Below are 25741 nucleotides of genomic sequence, written 5' to 3' on the forward strand. Positions count from 1 at the left end.
AGATGTCGATTCATAGATATTTTTATATTTTATTTTTTCATTAAATAATATAAGATAATATTATAAAATATTTAATAATATTGTGGGACAACACAGGTCTTACTATATGTTAGTAAATTTTACTTAAAAGCTATGATGGAAAATTTAATATAAAATACATATATCTATTTATATGTATAGATACACGTTTCAAGTCCAATGAAAGGTATGTTAAAAATTAATATTGCTTAAAAAAAAATTATAATCTTGAATTTATATTCTTATATTCCATTTAATGCACAGGCTTTTACCTTTTTGCTTACGGCGTTGTTTTTTCGTTATTGTTCAATAATATTTTACATGCTCGTAAATATGGGTCGTACATTGTAAAATCTTACAATACAATACTATACTTGACTGTAATTTAATGAATTTAATTGACATAACATTTGTCATTTATTGACAAAAACTTAAAAAAAATATTCAACCTGCTGAGTTTCTTTTTTTTATTTTAAGAATTATTAACAACAACAACTTGAGTTCTATATAAAACTATAAATATACTTTGTAGTAAACGTCACAATAACTTACGATCGTCTGTCAGTAAGTTATAGCGACGTGTAAATTCCAACGCGCGTTCTCATATGAAGGTTGTAATCTCAAAGTCAGTATCAGAGTGCGAGTGCCCCTGAGAGCCTGTGCCTAGTTTCAATTTAGTCAAACTAAATTAGTCTTAACTAATTTAAAAATTTCGTCAAACTAAATTTGCCAGAACTAATTTGTAATTTGACTGATTTAAGTGCCTGTGATTGTGTTGTTACTGTGGCGTGTTTCGTATTACAGTCAAAGGGGTGAGTTTAAAAGCTTAAATATTAATAATAAAATAATTGAAAGTTCTATGAATAATTTTTCAATTAGAATTATTGATTTTTTTGTATCGAATCAATCAACACCGTACATAAGTTTTAGAAAACAAAAATATATTGGGGAAGCAAGGGTTCACTAGCCATTATATTTTTTCTTCTGTGCGTCATCATCAGCCCTAAGGCGATGAGCGAATCTATGCTTTGCCAAGTGGAGTGGCTTTCCATTGGAAGCATCTACTCATCTACTGCCAGTTAGCTAGAATATAGTCGTGTCACATACTGTTCTGGCATTAGTTGGTGAGCATGCTCGTGTGACAGATAAACTATTTTGTATTTAGCTGCCACTCTAAGAATTTTCTCTTTGATTTCATTTCAATTTGTGCGTGAACTCCGTCCATGGTTTTGTACCATGGTACTTTTGCAATTGCTCTTAGGATCCTGTTCTATTGTCGCTGGATTATATTCATCTTGGTATCCTTGCGCTGCCCCACAGTTGGACACAAATAGGGTTCTGGATGACTTGATATGTAAGGAGTTTTATTGCCTAGATAAAGTCTTGAATTTCCTAGCATCCAGTATTGGTTGTACTTAAGCTGTAGTACCTGCTTTTTACGTATGATGGGGTTCTTCCACGTTAATCCACAATCATCATATAAGCCAAGATATCTTACACAATCGCTGTGAATACATTGGTTCAACTTTACAGGTGGGCCGGGCCTACTCCTCTTCAAAGGGTGAAAGTCACGTTACTGACTTCGCGGCACTAGCTTTTATTTTCCATTTTTGGAGCAACTTGCCATTATATACAAAAATATTTAATTAGTACGTCATACATATCGATCGCAAAACTCCAAAGGGTTCAAGTTATCATAACAAGTTGTTGATATGATGATGATAATTTTGATTTGATCAATCTTATAAATGCAGTGTATTTTTTGATTCAATGGCGCACTGATGTTTTTAAAACAGGAAAAATATTCTACAAATTTAGTAATCGATTGGAATTTTTGGGCAATTATAAACGTTTCTGCTCGCTAAAACTCATCTGCGGGGGATTATTATATTTTTTTTAATATATTAATTTATACAACTCTTAGAAAGTGTCTCACGCGCAATACTGCACACGTTACCCAACATTTGATGAAACTAAATTACGTCACAATAAATAATTACTCGAAATATAAATGTTTCGCATAATGTTGAAAAGAGGGGTCTTATTTGAGTGCTAGTTACTTAAAGAACAAATCTTGGAATAACTTATCTATTAAAATTCCCAGTACACACTATTCCCAATAAAATATCAAATATAAATTTCAGCGTTTGTTTCATGAAAGAAATGAAATCAATAAATGAAAGAAAATGATTTGTCTAGTGTATAAGATTCATATAATTAGAATGTTGTATGCGCCTATAATTGGGGTAGCACTTGGCTTGTGTTTGTGTTTGTGTTACATGCATGTATCAGTGACTACTTTGTTACTGCAATACATAAATAAATAAATGAATAATACTCCTTGGAATTGTAATTCACAAGTCTGGACATACTCGACAGAAACGCCCTGTCTGCCTTAAAGAAGCAACTATTAACACTTCTTAAACATAGTTTACTTTGGGATAGGGATTGGGACTAAAAAGTTAAATTAAACTAGTATATTGACATGAATAATTTGACTTTGGTGCAACCCCCATCCCAGAGTTATGGACGCACAATCCGTCAATAGAATTGTACTTACATCATACTGTTATATTATATGAAATAATTAACTATAGTTGAATTTAATAAATTGTGCCAAAACAATCTTGGCCCAAAATGTTTATTTATATTTTGTAGTCTTTTGTTAATAGCCAAATATGTCAGAATTGTAACATATCTGATATATGACACAAGTGAAAACCAAGTTAATTTTGACCATTAAAACATATTGAAAATTTAATATATATAATTCCTTGTCTACCTATATGTGCAACCGGTTTCTATGTCACGCATTTATCATTATTTGAAACATAAAAAAATAAACGTAATAAAATTGCAATAAATATACACATAGATAACAACATCAGTTTAAACCACAGTAACTTTCGTTCTTAAATTATTAATTATTAATTATTTGATTTTAATAATTTTATAACGCGTTATACCTAATGTGTGAAACCACGAGAATAATTCTCTTTTGTATGACATGCAAAAGTAATAATAAGTTTATAATTAATATTTTAAAAGTTATTTTTTGTTTTATTGTATCCAATTTTATATTTTAAAACTCTTTAAATGCCAACTATTCTTATGCTTACGTGTGTGTTTAAATGTTAAAATAATATTCGATAGCACTTAATTATTATTTACCTTATTTTGCATGATATTTGCCAATAAAATTTTATCATAAATATTCGATTGTAAGTAATGAGCTGCCTACAAATTGTTTTTAAAAAACAATGTTTCAAATAAACCGCTACATTAAATATGGCTACAAATGAGTCATGTATGAGTCGAGAATTTGTCTACGTTTTGAACTAACACTTGACGAAAAAGATACAGGCTTAGTGGTTAATGAAACAATCATATAGCACGAATTCCTTAAAATATTAAACTCAATATTCGACTTATTCTATATTACTCCAAACACGTAGTTTAAAAAGAAATCAGCAAGTAGAATGCATTCTTTCCACATTAAAACGGAAACCCACCAGCATTTTACGTCTTCTCATACACCTGAAATTGTCAGTTCTTAATCTTCGTCGTATATGTGACGTTTGGGCTATTTTAATTTAAGTATTGTTTTTTCCATTATTTAAGTCTCGTTCACTGTTGTTCTGATCATATAATTCAGGTTGTTTTACCTGAAAATTTTGGCCTCCAGCACGCAGCCAAGTTAGGTCAATAACGCTGCACTAGTTCTGAAAGGAATACTATAATGGTTCATACTTTTATTGTTAAGGTTGCGTTTGTGTTACGACCACAATAAAATAATCGCATCCAGGTGCTTCTATGTACTTAGTTGGTTAGTAATAAACCCACTATATATACTGCATTCAAATTTTCTTTTAATAATAAAAAGTCGTACATAATAATAACAAGCAAAATCAGCTATATCAAATCTAAAAATATAAATTTGTAACAGTTTCATTTTTTGTAAATAAAAATTAATCGAAAATTATGTTATTAGTGAAAATCTCGAACACTGCTCTATCAATGCATTTTTTAATAATCCCTTAAATTCTGTCAAAAGCTTTTATGGAGAGAAAATCATTATATATATTAATTCTTCAAAAACAAAGCATAATATTAAAGAAGAACTAAGTTCGCGGAGGCAACTAAGATAATTTTTCTGTTTCTGTTGTTCATTTGTCAGTTCAGCATAAGAAGAGCATACATTAAAATTAAGGTTTTAAAGTCTACTAAAATGTATTAAATTAACTATTCTGATAAAATTAACTTGAGCCACGGAGATTGTAGTTTTTAGCAATTATATAAGTTGAATTAAACACAACTAAATCCTAGTGTGCAATACTATATAATTTGGTAATATTTCCCTGAATGATATTGCACTAATACAAAAACGTGTGCGAATAGATTACGCCACGCGAGGGGAAAAGAGGCGTGAATGAATAATTTCGTTATTGTAATAAAATGCCTTTATGTATCATAAATACACTAACTCCACATATACGCATATGCATATGTCTTCCTATAAATACCTTATGCACCAATATTTAACGGGAAATAATTATCGTGCATTACAGTTCAGAATGACTGGAACAACTATTTAATTTAATTTATTTATTATATAAAACATAAATAACACAATAAAAAAATATGTATAAGGGATGCAAGGAGTAAACTTATCGCTAACAAGGGATCTCTTCCAGGCAAACCTAGTAAGAGAAAAACTAAAATAAGAAAAATGTTGAGTAAAGTACAAGAAGCAAATCTGGCTACGTTCGGCTGTGTACAAGTTTAAAGTTTTGTTAAGGTAGGCGTACAGCTAATGCGTGAAAGATGTATTTAATGATAGTTCAATGGTTGGTACTATTAGATATATTGATTGGCTATTTCATTAGATTTAATCAAATTTCAGGTTATGTTAGAGGTCAGGTTTAATCAGTGACACACTTGTCTGAACCTTTCGTCGCTTAAGGTCAGTGTGTCGATGTAGTAACATTGTCCGTGTTACCCCACGCTCCTCCAAGGCGTGTTCAATGACTTACGAAATCATTTAATACAACCCGAGGCATGATGTGACCTCACGTGTTCTCCGGTAACAAGATTCTTCTAATTTTTGTGTCAAAATCATTATTCGCTAAAGCGGTGATAGATCACGTGACACAGAATTTGATGACTTGCGTATGTCAAAATACAATTCGTTTTTGATATATCGCTTGCCTCGGGGAACAAAGTCGTCATGTACTATTACGACTGTTTTAATGTTTTTGACTTCCTTGGGCGATGTATAGTACGTAACTGTAATTTTATTTTAGAATTTTTGCTTTGTTTCTCATTAGGTTAGTATAACTACAGCAACAGCAACTATGAAGATACTTTTCGTTTAGATTGTAATTCTTTCAAACAATCATAAAAATTTAATGCAATTTAAAAACATATAAAGAGTGGTATATAAATATATAATATATATAAATATATATATTATATATAAATCTCTGTTTCATCAACATAATACTTTCTCGAAAATAAAGACATGAGACAATAAAGACAGAAAAATTACAGTAATGTACATTTAGTTATTTTATACCAATTTAAACTAAATACATAAGAACATGTTTAAAGTGTAACATTCTTGTGAAATGCCAAATCGTGTTCGGACTAATCTACATTTTTAACATTAAGAAATAATCAAAATTAATACCGGCTTGTTAAATAAGAATATTAAGCTAATTAGGCCTACACACGACCATCCGGTTTTTTTGGGGTATCCATTAATCTATTACGAAATACGAAACGAAATTTATTTTGTAATAAAATTATTACTTTTTTTACTCGAATTATAATCTTCGTTAGGATCTCATATATATATTTTAAGATGTCTTCATTCTATTGGTTTATTAAAACTGATTTTAAACCATTTAAAAGACAAATGTTTTTTTTTTCTATCTGTTCACATGGCTCCCATGCACATTAAAAACTACGTTTTTAAATTCCTTAACTCATACAATCAGCTGTTATGTCGGTGAAGGTTGAATTCCGGTTACACCACTTTCTTATCGTTGCATTTTTATTTAAATAAAAATAGCTATCTACGAAGTTGAAACGTCCATTTCATATACATATTTGTAATTATAAAAAACCTTTGAAAGTTCATATTTTAAAAAGTCCTAGATTCAGCCTTCTTAATTTTTCATTTTGAAAAGGGCTATAAAGATCAGCGGTAAAGGCAGAGGCTAAATAGTATTTTTATAAATTGTTTGTTTATCAGGAAACAAACAGATCTTTAATCGAAACAGAAAGAAATAGAATATAAAGTGAGACAAAGAGTTTCACAGAAAACGAATACATAATTATAAATAGATGACAGTGTGTCAATGTAGTAAGCCATTAACCAACATAATAATATTTTTTATTGACTTAAAGGAAGACGATAAATATCCTTTTAAATATAACAAAGAAAGATCAATTATTTCTTAATATAAATTTAAGAAATTCTTTCGAATTTGAAACGGATAGAATAACTTTTCTTTATGTCTAGTAATATATCCGAGAACAATGTGTTTGTTATTGATAAATTTTAAACGAATCAAACCACGGTTTTCCTTATTGATATTACATCAATTATATCAAAACTGTTTTGAAAAACAATCCATTTCGAATTGGATTCGGGACCTTGAGTCAAGTAATTTACAAAAGCTAGCTTTATTAGTAAAAAAACTTAATAGCATGTTATTGTCGAGTTAAACAAAATATAGGAATAAACATGTATTTGTATGATCTCATTGTGGCTTCAAGATTCAAGTGTAAATACAAGAAACGCTACTTCACACGATCTATCAAATATGACTCGATGTTTGCGTTAAACACTTGTTTACTGGTACTGTGTATACATATAACTTTGGAACGTGGACTAGAACCTCGTGTTTTCAACGTCATGGTTCATTTTAACTCCCTATCAAAATCTAACCACTCTCTGCCTCGGTGAGACAGAGTTGAAAAATTTGGCTGAATAGTTACGTACCCTTAATGTTGGCATTGTTTCTTCCCTGGATACTTGCTTTTATGCTGAGGAATGTACCAGCTCTGGGGTCACCATGCGGTCATTTTAAACGAACAAAAGAAAACAAAATCAAAGTTGGATATAAAACACTTATATCAAAGCTTTTTATTTCATTCCGCCTGTGTTTGTAATTGTTTCGTTTCTGTGGTGGTTTTTTTATTTATTTCGATGTAAGGAAAGCCTATAATAATATTTATTTGAAGTAACATTGTTTTATTCATTTATAACTGTTGTGTGTGCAGAGTGTGGTTGTAATTAAATAATCATTTACTCCTTGAATAAGTTTTATTGTTAATATAGCAGAGATTAAAATAGTTACAGCCAGTCAAAGTTATCAAAAGCAAATTAACTGAATATAGAGTATCAAACCCATAGTAGTGTAGTCCAAAAAACCACAGACAACATAATATGGACAAAGTAGAACGCGCCAATATTATTTTAACAATAATCATATGGCGCGAACTGTCAACACACTATCGTTTGAATCTAAGTCAATTGTCAAACCAGCTACCACTATACGCGAAATATATTAGTCATATGTAAAATTTATATTATTAAATATTTATCTCGACTATAAATCTTATATATCTATATATGTATTACACAGCAAAAAGGTTATATTGCCGCAGCGGTGATAACTGTCCGGAACTTATTACAATTATCTTAAAAATAAATTTTGTTAAAGCTATATCAACGAATATCTACGAAGCTCTTGAGCAATATTAACCCTTGAATTCACATCAAGAATTCGTAGTGTACTTTCTTTTATATAAGGTTCCAACTTTTGCACCCTATAATATTTTTTATTAGGCAGCTGGTTTGACAATTGATCTTATTAAGCCTTTTATAAATATGACGAATACTTAAATGATCCTAATCATTGGGATTGATTTGCTCCAGTTGCTTGTTCTTGCTAGTTCTTTTTACCCGCTCTACGCCCTTGACTTGCGAACTGGTTGTAAATGTAAATTTACGATTAATTTAATTTGTTTTTCTTGACGTTCATAAGTGTAAAAGTTTACCTATATGAATAAAGATATTTTGATTTTGATTTGATTAATGTACCTAGTCTGAGTTTTGTTAATTGGTATTACTATTATAAGTTAACGATGTTTTAAATGTAAAATTAGTATATAGTCACTCATCCGCGTAAAAACCATTGCTATTTATTATGTCATTTGATTCTCCATCGGAGACTTCTTAATGTTCAATATGAATCACCGCCATTAAATTTTATGGATTTGCCTAATTTGTATTCATTAAAAAAATTGTTAAAAGAATTGATTTGGTTGAAATCAAATATTTCCTGTTCAAATATTTAGTACAGAAGTATATTTTTGGTGATTATGGATTTTTTTTTTCTAAAAATAATTGTAGTATTTAGTAGTATTACTATTTATCAAAATATACCTATTAATTACATTATATTTATTAAATTTGTAACAGTAAATTAAAATAAAGACATAGTTCTTAGACTTTTGCTTTAAAAATTGTTACGCACTTATATTGACAACATATTCTACGATATTATTGTCATCAGATCAGAAATCATGTACGAGGTTGACCAAAAATACAAGATTTTGACAAATATAATTTGGATGCCTCGTATGCAAAAAAAATTAATAAATTCAGTCTTCTTTTGTTTTCTTTAAATTTTATTTGCATAATTGGGTAAGCAAATTAAAGACTACTACAAATCCGAAATTAATTTTGACAAACGAATGTTTATTATAATGTTAAATATCCATATTGGCAAATTAAATGAGACTTCATTTACTCATTAGTCTTAAATTAGGCTAGATTATGTCTCAGCAACAAGACAATGTATCAAAAAAAAAATACAGTTACAATTAAAGGCAACGTTTAATATTTTGATACGAATCATTTGTAAACCATATGATCCGTTGTAAATAAAATAAATACAGCTTACAAATTCATATCACGAGTGAGACATCTTCCGCGACTTGTGGGAATTCATAATAGCATGGTTAGGTATGCGACAGTTATAGACAAACACAAAATATTTATTGCATAACTGTTTACTAGGATTATATGCGAAATCGTTTAGCGGCTTGGAATAAGCATCGTTACTCTATAACTTCCTGTAGCTATCCCGACTTTAATATTGATTTTATCCAAATTTCAATCCCTTAGTGTGAGATTCGGAAACCGGACGCGTTGCGTAGGGATGTGGGGTCACTCTGCATCATCTACCGCATTTATGATGGAGAGTGTTCAGTGGAGTTGTTATGATTAACACCTGCAGCTGAGTTTCATCATCGGACGTTGAGGCAGCATACGAAATTCCACCTGTATCACCTCGACGTCCACCGTTCTACAATTGAGCGTTTCTCAAGACAGTTTTCGTGGAACCAGCTGCCCACTGAAGTATTTCCAATTCAATTCGACTTAGGGTTCTTCAAGAAAAGAGCGCACCAATATTTGAAAGCTGGCATTAAGAGTATCCATGGGCGACGGTATAACTTAAAATTAGGCGAACCTCGCTCGTTTGCCCCCTGAAGAAAAAGTGAAAATCTAAAACCATAAAATTTAGTTACTTTGACGTATGGAAGTCAGATTTGCGTAGCGCGGAATGCATCGTATTCATCGCTACACACATTTATATTTATAATTTTACTAATTTTATCAATTAATGTCAATTCATGATATTATGAGCAATAAATTCACATATTTTATTAATTGAAAACGTTTTTTGTTGGTTTAGGATGATTGTCGACAAAAAGTCTTCACACGTATTTTCTATTTATAATATACCGAATTCTCTTCAAGTTTATAGTCTAAAGATACAACTACAGAGACAAAAGATACAGATATTTACTTATTTATATACAAATTACCATATATGTATATTTATTAGTTTCTCTATGAAATAAATTATAATATTAAAGCCCACGTATAGTATAGGAATATGTTAATAATAATAAAATTTTAGCCTATTAGTGTGCGTATGATTGTCGAATCCGAAGGTTATGTAATCACTATATTTTATTCTTAGAACATAAGGCCTAAAATAAATAAATATTACATACTTGTTTTAGTGTAAAGAACACTACGGGAAATGACGTGTGTTCTCCAAGTTCGTACTTGAACTTTATTTGTTTATTTAACCAAATAAGTTGACTTTACGGCTCACCCCAACGCTAAAAAATCCACAACAGATATATAATACACACCTACTCATAGAAAAATCTACAACAGATATAAGATTAAACATATAGTGTTGCGATATTGCGGGCTACTTGATTACGAGGAAGTTGCATGGATATGGTTAGCCTTCTTGAGTTCTCATGTAATTTTCAAATGCCTATGTCCTTTTTATAATTTTTTTGAAGTTATATACTTCTTTTGGCGTGTTAGGGAAAATTAGGAAGCACGCGCTGCGTAAATTTTTACGAAGCGCGTGCACACCGTCACAAAAACCGACACCCTGTTAGCTACAATTAACAATTTAGTTTTTTTGTGATATTTAAATAATCTTTATTAACTAGATAATGCATAATAGTCATAGTCATAGTCATAATATCTTTATTCATTTAGGTAAACATGTACACTTATGAACGTCAAGGAAAACAAATTAAATTAATCGTAAATTTATATTTACCACCAGTTCGCAAGTCCAGGGCGTAGGGTAAGAAGAACTGGCAATAAACTTTCCGCCACTCTTTTCAATCGCCAAGTTTTTAATACAAATTGTTTGTACTGGAGCACATCAATCCCAAGGATTAGGATCATTTAGGTATTCGTCACATTTATAAAAGGCTTTATTAATTAACTTACTTTTAACAAGGGCTTTGAATTTATTTAGTGACAGTTCTCTAATTTCGCTCGGGAGTTTGTTGTAAAAACGTTTCCATATAAGGAGTAGTTCTTCTGGAGCCTGGTTGCGAATAAAACTTGCGATGCATTAAATACCTATTTTCTATAGTATCGTTTTTTCAACAAGCGTCGATCAAATTTTTTGAAAAAAAAAATCTTGTTACGCCAAAAAAGTATCTGACTGATGACTGACTAGAAATACAAATGTATTTTAATGTAAATTACCTGAAATTGTAACCTTCTTTTATTATTAAGTAAATATGACTCTTAAGTCATATGCCGGTTTTCTAACAGTAATAGTAGTCAATTGCAAAAAGAAATAAATCAATAAACATATGTTGATATTACTATTAATGAGTACATAACGGAAAGTCACGATGAGAAACAACACTTCTTTGTCAATAAGTATTTATTCAAAATTATATGTACTTGTATGCCGATAAAGACAAACTGTGAACCAAACAACTATATTAAATTTGCATAGCATTTGGATGCAGTATACATAGCTGTACATGTTTTAAACTAACAAAAACAAAGACGTCATTTGAATATTAATAAATGACGATCACAAATGATAATGATAATGATAATTATTTTATTTTTATATTTATTGGAAATAAATAGTATATACCTATTAATATTTTAAGAGCGATTCGAATCAACGACGACCAGTCAAATTCCGACCTGATTGAACGTTTGGCGTCGCGTATAGATGTGGGTCTCTGCATCTTGAAGAGTTGTTCGGTTTAAGAACTTTAGCTGAATTTCATCATCGTGCGTCTAGTTCCTTGGCAGTATGAAAATGATTTATAAATTTATTTCCTATTTTTACAGTAACTAACTTCACAATAGAAAATTTATTAAAATACAAAAATTTAAATTAAAAACATAATTTAAACATAAAACCTAAACCTTTTTATAACTATAAACACATGCAATAACATTCAGGATGCGCAAGACACGCGTAAACAGCTCTTCTGTGAGTAAATTTGTCCCGCTCGAAGCACTGCAAACAATTGTGATTATTTAGCACACACAGCCCAAGAAGGACTTAGCTAACCTCTAAAGCCGGGTTTCCACCGCGAGCGGAACGGACCCATTAAGGACTCGGTCTAACTCGCAAACGTAAACTGCATACTTGTATTCCCACCAACAAATAGTCGGGCGGAAAGGACTGAGCGAGCAGAAAGAGTTGAAAGGAACTCGCTCAGTTCTAGGGAGCGGAGCGGAGTAATTACGGAGTCCGTTCAACTCGCAGCGACAAATTACATAGTAGCGTTTCCACACAGAAAGTGCTGAGCGGGACGGAACGAACGAGTAAAAAGTGATTGAAACGAGTCCGCTGTGGCAAGGTCTCGCCCACTAGTTTGAAACGGACTCGCTCGCGGTTTTCATCACCCGAAATTGTTCTCTACTAAGTACTAACCCTGTAATAGTTATTAAATTTTTCATCGTCTAAATCGTAGAATAGCCTATATTCCCCTTTCAATGTTCTTTCTCGAATGTGCTGGCATAACCAAAATCTCCGTCTTGCACGTTTTTTTCTATGCTTAAGATAATATGTACTTTTTCTTTCTGTATACATAATCACTGTCTTCACTTGATCCCGTGTCACTCGACAACATCGCAAATTCGCAACAAAACACTACCGCACGTTCAAAACTCCAACTGAACTCGCTCTCTGTGCACACGCGCACGTCGCAGGCTTACAACTATAGCAAAAAGTGTCGTTACAACTTTTGGTCTTAATTTCTTTCGCATCGTGCGATAAGAAACTTCGTTCCAAAAGTTTGATTGATGCGGCAGTGTTCGCTGTATTCCGATACTCATTCGTTGACTGCAAAGACGGCTCCTGTCGCTCGATTTGGTGAATGTTTTTATGAATTCGAATTACTATGGAAAAGGTTCGCACGATGTGGTTATGCAAACATGTTGGCAACTATATATGACCACCAGTGACCTTGAAACACTTATTAATAAGCGGGCCAGTTATTTCATTACGAGTGATACTTCCGCCCGCGGCGTGACTCGCAAAAGGTACCTTTGATAATGTGTAATTAATTCGTTTACGTAATAATTATTTAGATTCGGTGTTATCGTTTTTATCATACAAAAGACATGTAGAAGGGACATGCATAAAAACCAAATTGTCCCATTCGGTGTCGAGACCCTTGGTCCGTGGACCGTTGGACCTTATATTTGCATATAAGGAAATATAAAAAAAAGTTAGTCGACGTCACTGGAGACCGAAGAGCTGGCTCAGACAAAGAATTAGTCAAGCAATTCAAAAGGGGAAGCTGCCAGTATCTTCGGAACCTTGCCTAAAGGAACTCCTTTCAATAATATATTTTAGTTAATACATTTTAAGGTTAGTTCTTATTGTTTGATTTATGTATTTTATTTAAATTTAATAAAAGAACCAAGTTAGGCAAATTTAGATAGAGGGATGACATTCAATTGTTTATTTAGCAGTGCAAAATACTGTCTTTTAACTGTACATCCTTTTATTTTTTTAATTTCTAAATACGTGTATATATTTGAGACTCAAGTCATGCTAAGTCTAATGTTACCCTAAGTACCTAATAATCAAGATAAAAAGTAAACTATGAAGTCTTGAATCCGATTCCAAATGAAACTAAAAATGGCAACCCAATTTGACAATTACAGTAAAACGATAAATTGATAATAATTTAATACAATCTACGTTCCATAACTTTTTAAATTAATAGTATAAAATTATCTATTTGCAAATATATGTTTAAATAATATTAATTTATTTCTAAAAAGTAGTATTTGCATTAATGTAGCGTTTAAAGATATAATATATTAATATATCTAATTCAATGTGTTATAATTTTGACAAATGTACGATATAGATTGTTTAAACCGATAAACCTTGTTCGCATTTTATCTAGATGAGGTCTATAAACAAGAATGGATTATATGAATATTAGACTATGAATATAGTTTGAGATTCTTTATTTTAAAGAAGAGAAAACGGACTAAAACTTCGCAATTACAATAATAGCATATCCAATTAACTCAAAATTGCCTTTAAAAAAGTCAAAGAAACCTTATCAATTTAATTTTTTAGGCATAGCACTAGACAAAAATATTACTTGGAAACACATAAATAAACTTAAATGTGTGTTTAGGCCTCAAATAACGCAGCAATGTTCAAAATGTATTCGGGCCGTTGGAATTCTACCCTGTAGACCATTTGTTTCAAAGTCGATATTTTGACAAAGGCGGATTTTTTATAATTAATCAATCTGATTTTACTGGTTCTTTTTTACCATCGCAATATACAAACAACAGGAAAATAAGATAATTACAGTTTTGATAATTGTTTTAATTGAGATTGGCAATTGGCGTGGAGATCAATCAATCAAATCAATCATTTATTCATATAGGTAACATATTGTACACTTATGAACGTCAAAAAAAAAGAAATATAAGTGCATTAAATGATTTTAATTTTACATTTGCTGCCAGTTCCCAAATCAAAGGCGTAGAACGGAAGAGAAGAACTGGCAATAAACTCTCCGCCACTCTTTTTAATCGCCAAGAGAGGCAGACACAAGCTTCATATCGCGTGTCGGAAAGCGGATAGGACTGACTTTCCCACCTAGAGCGATATGGTGACCTAGTGTTTTAGTGGGCATGCACAATAGCAAACCGCATAACCCTTCAGCACTAACAAGTCGCGACGCGGCAATAAACGCAATGCATTTATATAAGTAAAAAACATGTACAAATTATAAGTTTTCCTTACCACGACTGTTTAGAGTACTCGTTCTACGATCCTTGTTGATCAAGAATAACAGTAATTATTCCCGTAAAATCGTAATTAATTGTTTTCTAACAATCAGTGTTAATAAACGCAATGCAAAGTTTAACCGAGATTTTCCATCGCTGCATAATAGCGTTGCGGTGTCAGTTATTATCTCGTCATCCGTTACTCCATTGAACTAATACAAGTTTACATCATCTGTTACAATGGTTTGCGAGCATTGTGTTTGTCTCCTCGAACAAATATTTAAAATAAAGGGTATTTTATAACGAAAAGTACTTTTTGGAATTGGTGCTTATATGGGTGTTTAGAAGTTAATATTGTAGTAGTGATACTTACCTAAACAAAAATCATTACAAACACAAAACAATGCCTGGGTAATTATGGGGTACTGTCAATTCGGCATGAAACAATGTTTAAAGACATAACACCAATATTAGGTAATTATGAAAATATATTTATTTAAAATTGAATGGAAAACCATTGTGTTTCAGGCAGCGAAAGTCAAAATGGCGCCATCTATAGGCGTGGCGGAGTACTACGCCAATAAAACTATATTTATAACAGGCGCCACTGGGTTTATGGGAAAGGTTCTTATAGAGAAGATGCTAAGATGCTGCCCAGATGTGAAGAAAATATACTTGCTAATGCGGCCCAAACGCGGACAAAGCACGAAGGAACGGCTGCACGATTTTATTAATTGTAAGGTAAGTTGGTAAATGGTAGAAATTTATTGATAAGACATCGAGATATTTCTGAAACAAGAAAACAGTAAACAGATTCCTAAAGGCTGACAACGCACTCACGAGCTTTCTAGCAAATTAAATCTCTATGAGCGGCAATGTTTAAACATTGGAGAAGCCTCTTGCCCGTTGTATAAAAAAATGTTATTCTTATTTTTTCACGGTCTTAAAAGTAATTTTATTGTATTTTTCAACTGCTGCAGGTCTACGAGAGTTTACGAGCGACATCTCCAGATTGTTTCTCGAAACTCCACGTGATACCGGGTGATATCTTGCAAGAGGACATTGGCATTTCTGAAGAACATCGTCAGACAATACAAGAGGAAGTGCAATGCGTTTTTCATTGTGCTGCGTGTGTCAGGTATAGCTTTTAAGTACTGCTTGCCTTGCGGACATCGCTTATAAGCGATAAAGCCGCCCGTTATACTCAGCCTTTTCGTTTCTGTACATAATAAAACGGTTATTTATCTAAAGACTTTAATTTTATAAGTATTTAATTATAATAAAAGGGAAACGTGAGAAAACCGACGTTGTTCGGCGAGCGAAGTCGTAGATTTTTGTCCAAAAATTTTCTAATTCTCTCTAATTCTCTTCTATTCTTTTTGGCTCGGATAAAATCCTGATCACATACTTAAAAGTAATTTTTTTTTCAAATAATTTGATGTTATTTGATGCCAAGACTAATTAATGAATGTAGCGCTGTTGGATTATTATTACAGTCAAAATCATTTACGTAAACATCGTCTAGAACAACATTTCGGTTATATTGCCCAAAATCAAAGGTCCCGATCGAATTCCATTGTATTAGGTACTTAACAACAACGTCTTCGGCTGTTACGACTGTTTTTACGACCAAATATGAGGAGTTGCTTTGAAGTTGTTATAACAGATTTTGACTGTATTATTATAATCTCCTCAACCAATTGTCTGTCGCTACCATATTTTGGTTTAATGTTACTTTGCGGCACATTAAAGCCTAGATTTAATTAAAGTAAGATCCTCATAACTATCGACTTAAATCTGAAGTGTAAAGTTAGTAAAGCTGCAAAGTTAATGAATTGATACAATATAACTTTATACGATTTCAGATTTGATATGTTCATTCGTGATGCTGTTAATATGAACACACTGGGTACTATGAAAGTGTTGAAACTGGTGGAGGGTATTAAAAATCTAGAGGTTTGTAACTATTTTATAATTTTACATAAATAGCACATTTAAATAAAATTTTCAGTCAGACAGTTTCATATTTTTTATTTAATTAAACAAAAGAACTCTTTTATACTTTTCCTTTTTTCGGGTTTTGGAGTTAAAACATAACTAACATACTAGTAGTAGAAAATTTGAGGTATATCGGACTCTTGTTCATTGTGCTCAGAATCTAGAGTTATAAAAGACAAAAAATCAGTACATAAAACAGACGTTTATTTTTGATAGAAACTACGATACGATACACAAACATTGAAAGATTACATACAAAACAAGAAAAAGGAATTTGTTTAAATTTCACCTAGACTATATGGCAACCAGATTTCATTTAGTAAATAGTTGCTACATTAAAATCAAAGCACTTCTCTACTTTCAAATTTATATTTTAGGTGTTCGAGCATGTATCGACGTCATACTGCCGATGTGAAGTCCACACTCTCGAAGAGCGCTTGTACCCAGCGAAGCACGCGCCAAAGGATGTGGTGCATACTGTGAAATGGATGGATGATGACTTACTTACATACCTACAGCCTAAGTATGACTTACGCTTGGGCCTTTATTTGGCACCTGTACACTTGAACATCACAGTCCAAGACTCCAAAGAGAACAAAATCATACTTGGAGGAAACAATTATTATATAATAAAACACAATTCAGAGAAAACAATTAATAATCGTTTTGTCTATTTAGTGATATTTATACTAAATAACTAACAAAATATTCAATAACTATCTTTATGTTTTATACTCAAATAGTTCCTCTCATTATTTCCCCAGTCGATTAATTGTTTGTCATGATAATGCAATATTTATAGAATGTTACGAAGGAATATTTTCAATTAAATTATTAATATAAATTAGGCTTGTACGAGCCAAGCATTTTACGTCCCGAGAGTAAAGTCAGATGTTGGAATTCTCTTTAACATTGCATACATTAATACAATTAACATTACCACAATTTCGCGTGCTCTGTTGTTGTACGCTAATGGTTAATTATGGAGTAAACATTAAATTCTCTATTAGCACCCGAAGTGACCCAGTAACCGTATAAGGCTTTGTTGAGCTTATTTTCGTTTGTGCATGTATTTACATTTCTCTTAATAAAACGAATTACGTCCGATATTTTGAGAAACAGAAGTGAATGCGAGCGAGATAGAACATAATCTTTCCATAAACATCATTTTTTTTTATTATAGATTGATCGAGCCGCAGCCAAACACATACGCGTATACCAAAAACCTCACAGAGGACCTCGTTAGTCAATATGAGGGCAAATTTCCAATCGTCATCGCAAGACCTTCGATTGGTACGTATGTTTTACGTGTCTTTTAATTCAAATTAAGATTACGTATTGATCGATTGATTGATAAATTATAGGGTGTGTGTATGGTTGTTTTAAAATAAATGTTGTTTGATGATTTGCTAATTTAAAAGAGTACCTAGAATCTTTTTCGTCGGCTTTTTCTCTCAGCCTCTGTCTTCTCTGCCGATGAGTAGTGATATCTACCATACCTCCATGACTAATTCAGCTGCACATAATATTATTTTTTTATATGGTTGGTTATAAATAAACAATTTAAGTTATTTACGTTTAATTATTATTTTGTGTATTAAATGGAATACGGGTTTGGTTGTGAATTATGAAATTAAACAATTAATTTATTATAGTAATGGCTGCCTTAAAGGAACCTATACCAGGATGGGTAGACAACATGAATGGTCCAACTGGGTTGCTTGTTGGAGCTGGCAAAGGTATGTCAATATCTTGCCTTTTGCTTGTATAAAATGGAACTGGCCTAATAACTCAATTACAATTTCAGTGTTATAATTTATTAATATTTCATCTAGTAAAAGTAAGTGTCTATAATATGTAGGAGTCCCTGTAACGCAGCTATTTGGAACTTTTCGATGTGGTTTTAGTGGGTAGTGATCACCCAATCTCTGAATAACAGAGTTTTTGGTGTGGGTCGAGTCCCACATACCCCTAGAACGTTTTAGGTCAGGGGATGCGCAAATGAATTTCCACAGTTTCTGTATAAGGTGTCTTTATAACTGTCTGTAATTCTTGTTTTGACATATAATTGTTAGTAATACTTCGTATGTATAAAGAAAAACACTTTTTTAACGGATTATAGATATGTATTATTATATTTAAACTTATAATTATTTGTACATAATTTTAAATTTAAACCGACGTTTCGCGTGCTTTACAGCGTGCGTGGTCACGGTGACTGAAGACAAAGGTGTTAAATGTCAAAAAGTATTACAGCTGCAGAAAATGTTGTGTTATCTGTATTTATTTCCCCGGAGTTGGTATCGACTAAAAGATGTAGGGTTTTTGCAGAAATTGCTCACGGTGTCCTCCATTTTCGCGGGTTGTTTATTTTGAGATTTTAATTTGGATATTATTGGATCCCAGGTGTTTGATAATTTTAGGCCGTCCTCTCTATTGAAATTGGCGTGTTTTTTGATTTCAATGGCTTCGCGTACCAGTCTTGGGAAAAATCTTTTTTCTTTCGCAAGTACTTTCGGTTGGTCAAAGCGTATGTAGTGATTAGGCCTATCTAGTGTGTGTTCACAGACTGCTGATTTTGTGTGTCGTCTATGTCTTATGTCCGCAATGTGTTCCTTGAGTCTGCTGGACATATTGCGTTTAGTTTGCCCTATGTAAGACAGGCCACAGTCGCAATCCAGTTTGTATATACCTGCATCTTGCAATGGGGTGTTACTTTTGATTGGTCTTAGGAATTGCTGAATCTTCTTGTGCGGCTTGAAAATTGTATTAATGGAAGCTCGTTTTAGGACCCGGCTAATTCTATCTGTAACTCCCTTCACATATGGCAGGTAAGCTGGCTGGCGAGGAACTGTTTGTGTCTTGTTTTTGTTTCTGTGATGCAGCCGGGGGATGCGCAACTTGTTTCGGTGTAGCACCTGTTTGACATGCTGTAGTTCCTCCTTGAGGTGGGCCGCATCACAAAGACGTTGGGCTCTCTGAAACAAACATTTACCGACAGAGAGCAGTTGTGACGGGTGGTGGTGGGATTCACCATTGAGGTACCTATCTGTGTGTGTTGCCTTTCTGTGTATTGTGTGACCTAGTGTGCCATCTGCTTTGCGTATAATTAAAATGTCCAAAAAAGCAATTTCTGCAGCTGTAATACTTTTTGACATTTAACACCTTTGTCTTCAGTCACCGTGACCACGCACGCTGTAAAGCACGCGAAACGTCGGTTTAAATTTAAAATTATGTACAAATAATTATAAGTTTAAATATAATAATACATATCTATAATCCGTTAAAAAAGTGTTTTTCTTTAAATGTGTAAAAGTTATGTAAATAAAAGACAATACTATGTGCAACTTCGTATGTAACTGAAACGCTTTTAAAAATCTTAGTTTTTGTTCCGCTGCTGTTGGCGTAGTGGCTTCAGCTTGGTCTCATCTAGAGATCGTAGGTTCGATACCAGGCCGTGCATCAATGGTCTTTATATCTATTTGCATGGAACATTTGCTCGATCGGTAAAGGAATGTCAAAAAAATGTCAATTCTATACTTTTTTAACTTCTAGGTGTGATCCGTACTATGCATTGTAACGATAGCTACCAAGCTGACGTGATGCCTGTGGACATGGCTGTCAATGCTTGTCTGGTCCTTGCTTACCTCACCGCATTAGATAGGTATGACATTTATGCTCTATAGGAAGCAAGGGAATAGGCAGGGTAGACCTAAGACTTGCTTGCTTTTCAATTATTTTATGCTACACGTAACTTATGAAGAAATCATAAATCGTGTAAAATTCATCTTACTATATTACTTACAGGGATTTTGTATTTTTGTAGGCAATCAAATAAACAAAACTTCTTCCAGATATAATGCTGATTACCTACATTTCCTTTCCTAAATTCATTCTTTATATCACAGCGTAGACACAATTTGTAAGAAAGGAATGAAAGAGTACTTAAAGAAATAAGACTGATTTATTTTTTATGTGGGAGATACTAATTTTTAATAATATCTATATAGAACAAGTGCTCTTTAAAATAAAATTAAAATATAATTTTAATTACTTTAATTTTATTTTAAAGTTAGTTAAAAATATCGTCGCAGTTAAAATGCAATAATATTATACAGTTAGGTAATGTAAGAAAAATCACTAGTGGATTGTCATTGCTTTGTGTATTCGATTTATTAAATAAATAAGTCTATAACATGATTCGTTATTAGATTATCTCTTGTATTCGTCGCAACCAGCTCCAGACATCGAAAACACGCGAAGCAATGCTTTAAAACTTTATTTTAATATATTGATAATTTTAGACCAAAGGAGGTGCGAGTTTGTAATGTAACACAGTCTGGAGTCAATCCCATTACTTGGGGACAAGCCCTGGATTTGGGTAAGAGATTATTGCTATATTTAATAATACCCAAGGTATTTAAATTATCCGACCACAGACACATAATCCAAAAAAAAAATATTCCTAGTTTTATAGTCGGTAGTAGTTCGGAGAATGCTCAACGAAACTGCATTTTCGCGAATTCTGGACTGGTATTTTATATCTATACTAACTGCTCCCGAGAAGTTCGTTTCTCCTTAATGTGATTTTACTTCGCTACCTTTTTAGTACATTCCAGCATGGAACATTTTGCTACCCCAGAGACTGTTCGGTTTTCCGGAATGAAAAGTTTTTAGGTTATTCTGTGAATTTTTCTCTATATGAAACATTGTTCATGTCATAAGCTTTTATTTACAAATAAAAGGGTGAAAATTAAGGGTTGCATGTATTTTTTATATAAATGTATTTATTATAAAAAATAATAACAAAAACATTTGTTTTAGACAAAATAAAAATTAATTGTTCGGGGGATCGAAATAAAGATAGTAGCCGATTCTTAGACCAACATAATATGCATAATAAATTTCATAAGAATCGGTCGAGCCGTTTCGGAGGAGTATGGGAACTAACATTGTGACACGAGAATTTTGAGACAATAATACCTAGTGTTTGTTTTGGTTAAGCATGTGTACCTCAAAAGCTAAACCTAAATACCAATCGTAAATCTAAATAGTAAAGTTGGCTTACTTTTTTTTTACATTAGATTTTACTTAGTTTTGCCTTTTCGGCGAGTACACTCCGAATCTTTAATATATATATATATTATATATTAATAGTGTTATAACAAAATCCTTTTCAACAGGTCGTATTCACGTCCACGAATTTCCATTCTCTCTATGCTTATGGTACCCTGGAGGATCAGCGAAAAGTTCCCGCGCCCATCACACGGCTGCTCTTCTGCTCACACATATGTTGCCCGCTTATCTCGTGGACCTACTCATGTTCCTTATGGGGCAGAAAACTTTGTGAGTAACAAAATCTGGCATTTAGAAAACTTTTTCGCACACATATTTCTTTAAGAAATTTAATCTTTAGTGCATTTCAAACTATGATATGTATTTGTGGACGTCCTCCTACGAACTATATTTAAAATACATTTGTTATATACAGTGTTAAAAAACATTTATTTATTTTATTTATTTATTTATTCCAGTAAATTTTCCTATTTTAACAGTTACAACTAATGCGATAGAATTCCATTATATTACCCACACCAACTAACCTACATACAATCATTTAAAAAAAACTTATATACTATCCTAAATCTTATAACTAACAATATAGCAAGCAACTCTTGTGAACTCAGCCAGTGTACAAACAAATAGGTCAACCTCAATGGACATTTTGTTAATTATATGTATTGCTCGCGTGAGTGGCGCTTTGCTAACCAAGTTGGAATGTGCGCGCGGTAGGTACATCCAAAAGCTTAGACGCCGAGGCTTACCTCAGGTTTCTACTTGGTACCCGTAGACCCAGTTTCTCCATTATATCCGGATTATGCACCCGACCCGTACATATATTTAATTATTTTAACATATATTAACGTGTATAATTTGTTTTTATTTATTTTAAAAGGCACACTAACATTATACAGATACAGAGATCAAACAACATACAAAAAACTAAACACATGTGCATCAACGACAAGTGTGCACAACATTTAAAGGGAAACATCATTTTTTTTCAGCATGGTAAAGATCCAGAAACGCGTGAACTACGGTCTTGAAGTACTTCAGTATTACACTACCAAGGAATGGTTCTTTGACAATGAATTATACCGTTCCCTACCGAACCTCATCTCGGAGAACGATAGAAAAATCTTCTATACAGATCTTAGGGTGAGATATTATGTTTAAATAAAACAATATTTTAGAAATTATTACCCTTCTAGTCTTTATTTAAATACTAGCTGCATTTCGCGGTTTCGCACAGAACCGCACGCAGTGGCGTAGCTACTTTGGGTGACACCCGGTGCTGAATTTGGTGGTGTCACCCCGTCGAAAGTAAAAAGCAATAAATTTTATATAGTAAAGGACATGAATCATTTATTAAAAGATCGCGATTAACGGACGGGGAATCCCCCACGACAGCGACTTGCTCTTTTGCGGAAATCCCCGAATTCTACATAGTGCTGGTGGAGGAATCCCGGAAAAAGAAATTTTACATTGTGCCATTGTTCTTAAAGTTGAGAGACCGGAATCCGGATGGGTGTCAGGTCAAAAACCCCACTTTGCTACGCCACTGCTTGCACGTGATAATTGTTCGCGTAGTTATTGATTATTATCATAGTCAAAAGTTATTATGATATCCGAGTAACGTTTTTATTTGAAATAGCATATCAAGTCAACATTAATAGGATAGACATTTATATAATGATATTTTTAGACGATTTCCCAAGTAAAAATTCCAACCTAGTATTTAAATATATATATAAGGCCCTCCTCCATTGTTGTGCATATAATAGGATCCTCTGCTACTTTAGCATTAGCTTGTAAATGAACTGTATATCTTTATTACATTGTAAGGAATCTATAGCGTCTATGTGAGTTATTAATTCCAGTCTACAACTGTTACAACGAAATGTTCAGTATCTATCATTAGATATTCGTTTTCGTCTGCACCTATCAAGAAAAAATACCAATATGATTACGGAAAAAGTTTTTTTTTTCAAATTTTTTAATTGTTTGTATGTTGTTATAGATAGTTGAATGGAGTTCCTACATCCGTAACTACATTAAAGGTGCCCGCGAGTTTTGCTGCAAAGAAGATCCCAGCACGCTACCAGCCGCGCGTCGCCGACACACACAGTAATTTTATTACTTTTTTTTTATGTCTATCACACTCTTTAATCTGTAATCACGGCGTTTATACCTCATATTTCGGCATCAACCAACCCTCGTGTCTATTAGTCATGCGGTATGGGCATATAATATGGGCATTTTAACTGTATAAGTTTCTTTGGAATAAGGCATTGTTACTACACCACGGTATCACCATAAAACTTACAAAGTAATCATTGTCTGAAATTTTTTTAACTGTGTATATTTGTACCTACCACGTAAAATCTTTATAATTTCTTTCTCTCATCATCTATAATTTAATATTGTCTATTTCAGATTGTTTTACTTGGACCTTCTAGTGCAGACTATTGTCTACGGGTTACTAGCTTACTTCTTCTACTATTACGTCATACGGACTTTCTGCTAGTCAACTTCATCATCTGACATCGATCACCAAGCATTTGACTATCAAATATAATGCCATAGACTAAAGATAATTTAGGAGTTGCCATTCAACAAATATTTTACCTATTAAGGGTCACAATGACTTACAATATCGATAAAAAATGTGATCGAAGCTAGAACAAAGATGAAAGCGAATCCTTTTACGATTACCGTACAAAAATAAAATTTATGTACATACGAGTATAACTTTATTCAAATTTAGTTTGTTGCATATAAAACTCAGACACTGGTTCAATACCAGAACATAAATTTTAGTGGTATCATATATTTATATCATATCTATAGGCTATAAAATAGTAAATTACAAAAACTTAATAACTTGTATCTCGTTTAACAACCTCAATATACAAAAATGGTGTCACAGGTATTACACATTCTATTCAAACTGCATAAAACGTTACATTTGTAAATGTCATAAAATGCATTTATGTATTAAACTGGGCGTAATCATACTTTAAATAATTTTAATGTTACCTATTGATATTATTGTACTATCGTTTTATTATTATTAGTATCTAGTTTTATTGTTATTGGACAGGTTAATTGTAGATGTAGAAATAAATGGTTAAAATTGTGATAGATGATTACCATTTCCATATCACTTCACATTTATCATAGCAACATCAATTAGCTGTTTAAGAGTTTTAAAATATATTTTGTAAAACGCTATGTACTTAGTAGTAGCACAAGTATAATATTTTCATTTACCTCATTTGTAAGTTACCATGTAATAATAAAATAAATCTAGTTAACCTAGTTCATTGTTTATTATAGACCGTAATAAATTTTTAGATTTCTCAATGTAGTTTTATTAATTATTATTTTAGTAGATTATACGTTGATCCTTCAGTGTTAAGAATAATGAGAAGAAACCATACTCGAACTCTTTAGAAAAAAACGATCCTAATGATATAAAAATGATCCAAATAGACTTTTTAATTAATCATCAAGATTGCTGTCGTTGTATTATAACGGCAAGGAGGTATAACGTCGTTGTTAGTAGTAATACATTTTTTTTTTTAATTTTTACTCTACTCCCCTGCCAGGTAGTGTCCAGGGACTTTATATATCTCACTTTTTTTTGTTAGTAGTAATATTAGTAAGTGTTTTGTAATAGTTAACACTGGTGTGACCTCAAACCTTCCGACGCGACGGTTCTCGTTTCACACAGACTACATTATTAAGAATGGAATATTTAATTTTTTTTGGAATGGAATCTTGCTGTTGGCCTTAAGAGCCCGTACAGCTCAGCTCGGGCTGTTTTGGCTAGCGTAGCTCGGCCTGAATTCTCGGTTTTCTCGCGACTAGCGCAAGGGCGTCTCTCGTGAGACTAGAACCTCGGCTTGGCCTTCGCGGGTTGGTCAGTCGCCTGAAGGACAGGACGAAAGCTAAAGGGAGTGAGCGAAGTACGCAGTAAAGGTCCTTGCCTTCCCCGGTGAAGGCAGTTTTTACCCT

The 25741-nt window shown here is 32.5% G+C and overlaps 1 protein-coding gene across 2 annotated transcripts; it reads left to right on the plus strand.

Moving 5' to 3' along the window:
* Window positions 1-639: 639 nt before the first annotated feature.
* On the plus strand, window positions 640-25047 carry LOC110999151 (putative fatty acyl-CoA reductase CG5065). Of its 2 annotated transcripts, XM_022268116.2 has the most exons (13): window positions 640-830; window positions 15191-15403; window positions 15643-15800; window positions 16528-16618; window positions 17038-17183; window positions 17844-17953; window positions 18316-18399; window positions 20216-20324; window positions 20965-21041; window positions 21844-22006; window positions 22729-22879; window positions 23742-23848; window positions 24158-25046. In XM_022268116.2, exons 2-13 carry the CDS (start codon window positions 15206-15208, stop codon window positions 24246-24248), a joined length of 1485 nt encoding a protein of 494 aa, XP_022123808.2. In that variant the 5' UTR covers window positions 640-830; window positions 15191-15205; the 3' UTR covers window positions 24249-25046. The 2 variants fall into 2 exon arrangements, with proteins under 2 accessions (XP_022123808.2, XP_045487415.1); XM_045631459.1 differs by lacking the exon at window positions 640-830 and having other exon boundaries at window positions 15196-15403; window positions 24158-25047.
* The last annotated feature ends 694 nt before the right edge of the window (window positions 25048-25741 follow it).

Source organism: Pieris rapae, chromosome 15 (genome assembly GCF_905147795.1).
Source record: "Pieris rapae chromosome 15, ilPieRapa1.1, whole genome shotgun sequence".
Taxonomy (NCBI): Eukaryota; Metazoa; Arthropoda; class Insecta; order Lepidoptera; family Pieridae; genus Pieris; species Pieris rapae.

Excerpts from the sequence above, each read along its gene's own strand:
- LOC110999151 (XM_022268116.2), top strand. The coding sequence starts at position 15,206 with ATGGCGCCATCTATAGGCGTGGCGGAGTACTACGCCAATAAAACTATA. Across the intron at positions 16,619-17,037 it reads AGGGTATTAAAAATCTAGAG|GTGTTCGAGCATGTATCGAC; the intron begins GTTTGTAACTAT and ends TTTATATTTTAG. Across the intron at positions 22,880-23,741 it reads TCTTCTATACAGATCTTAGG|ATAGTTGAATGGAGTTCCTA; the intron begins GTGAGATATTAT and ends ATGTTGTTATAG.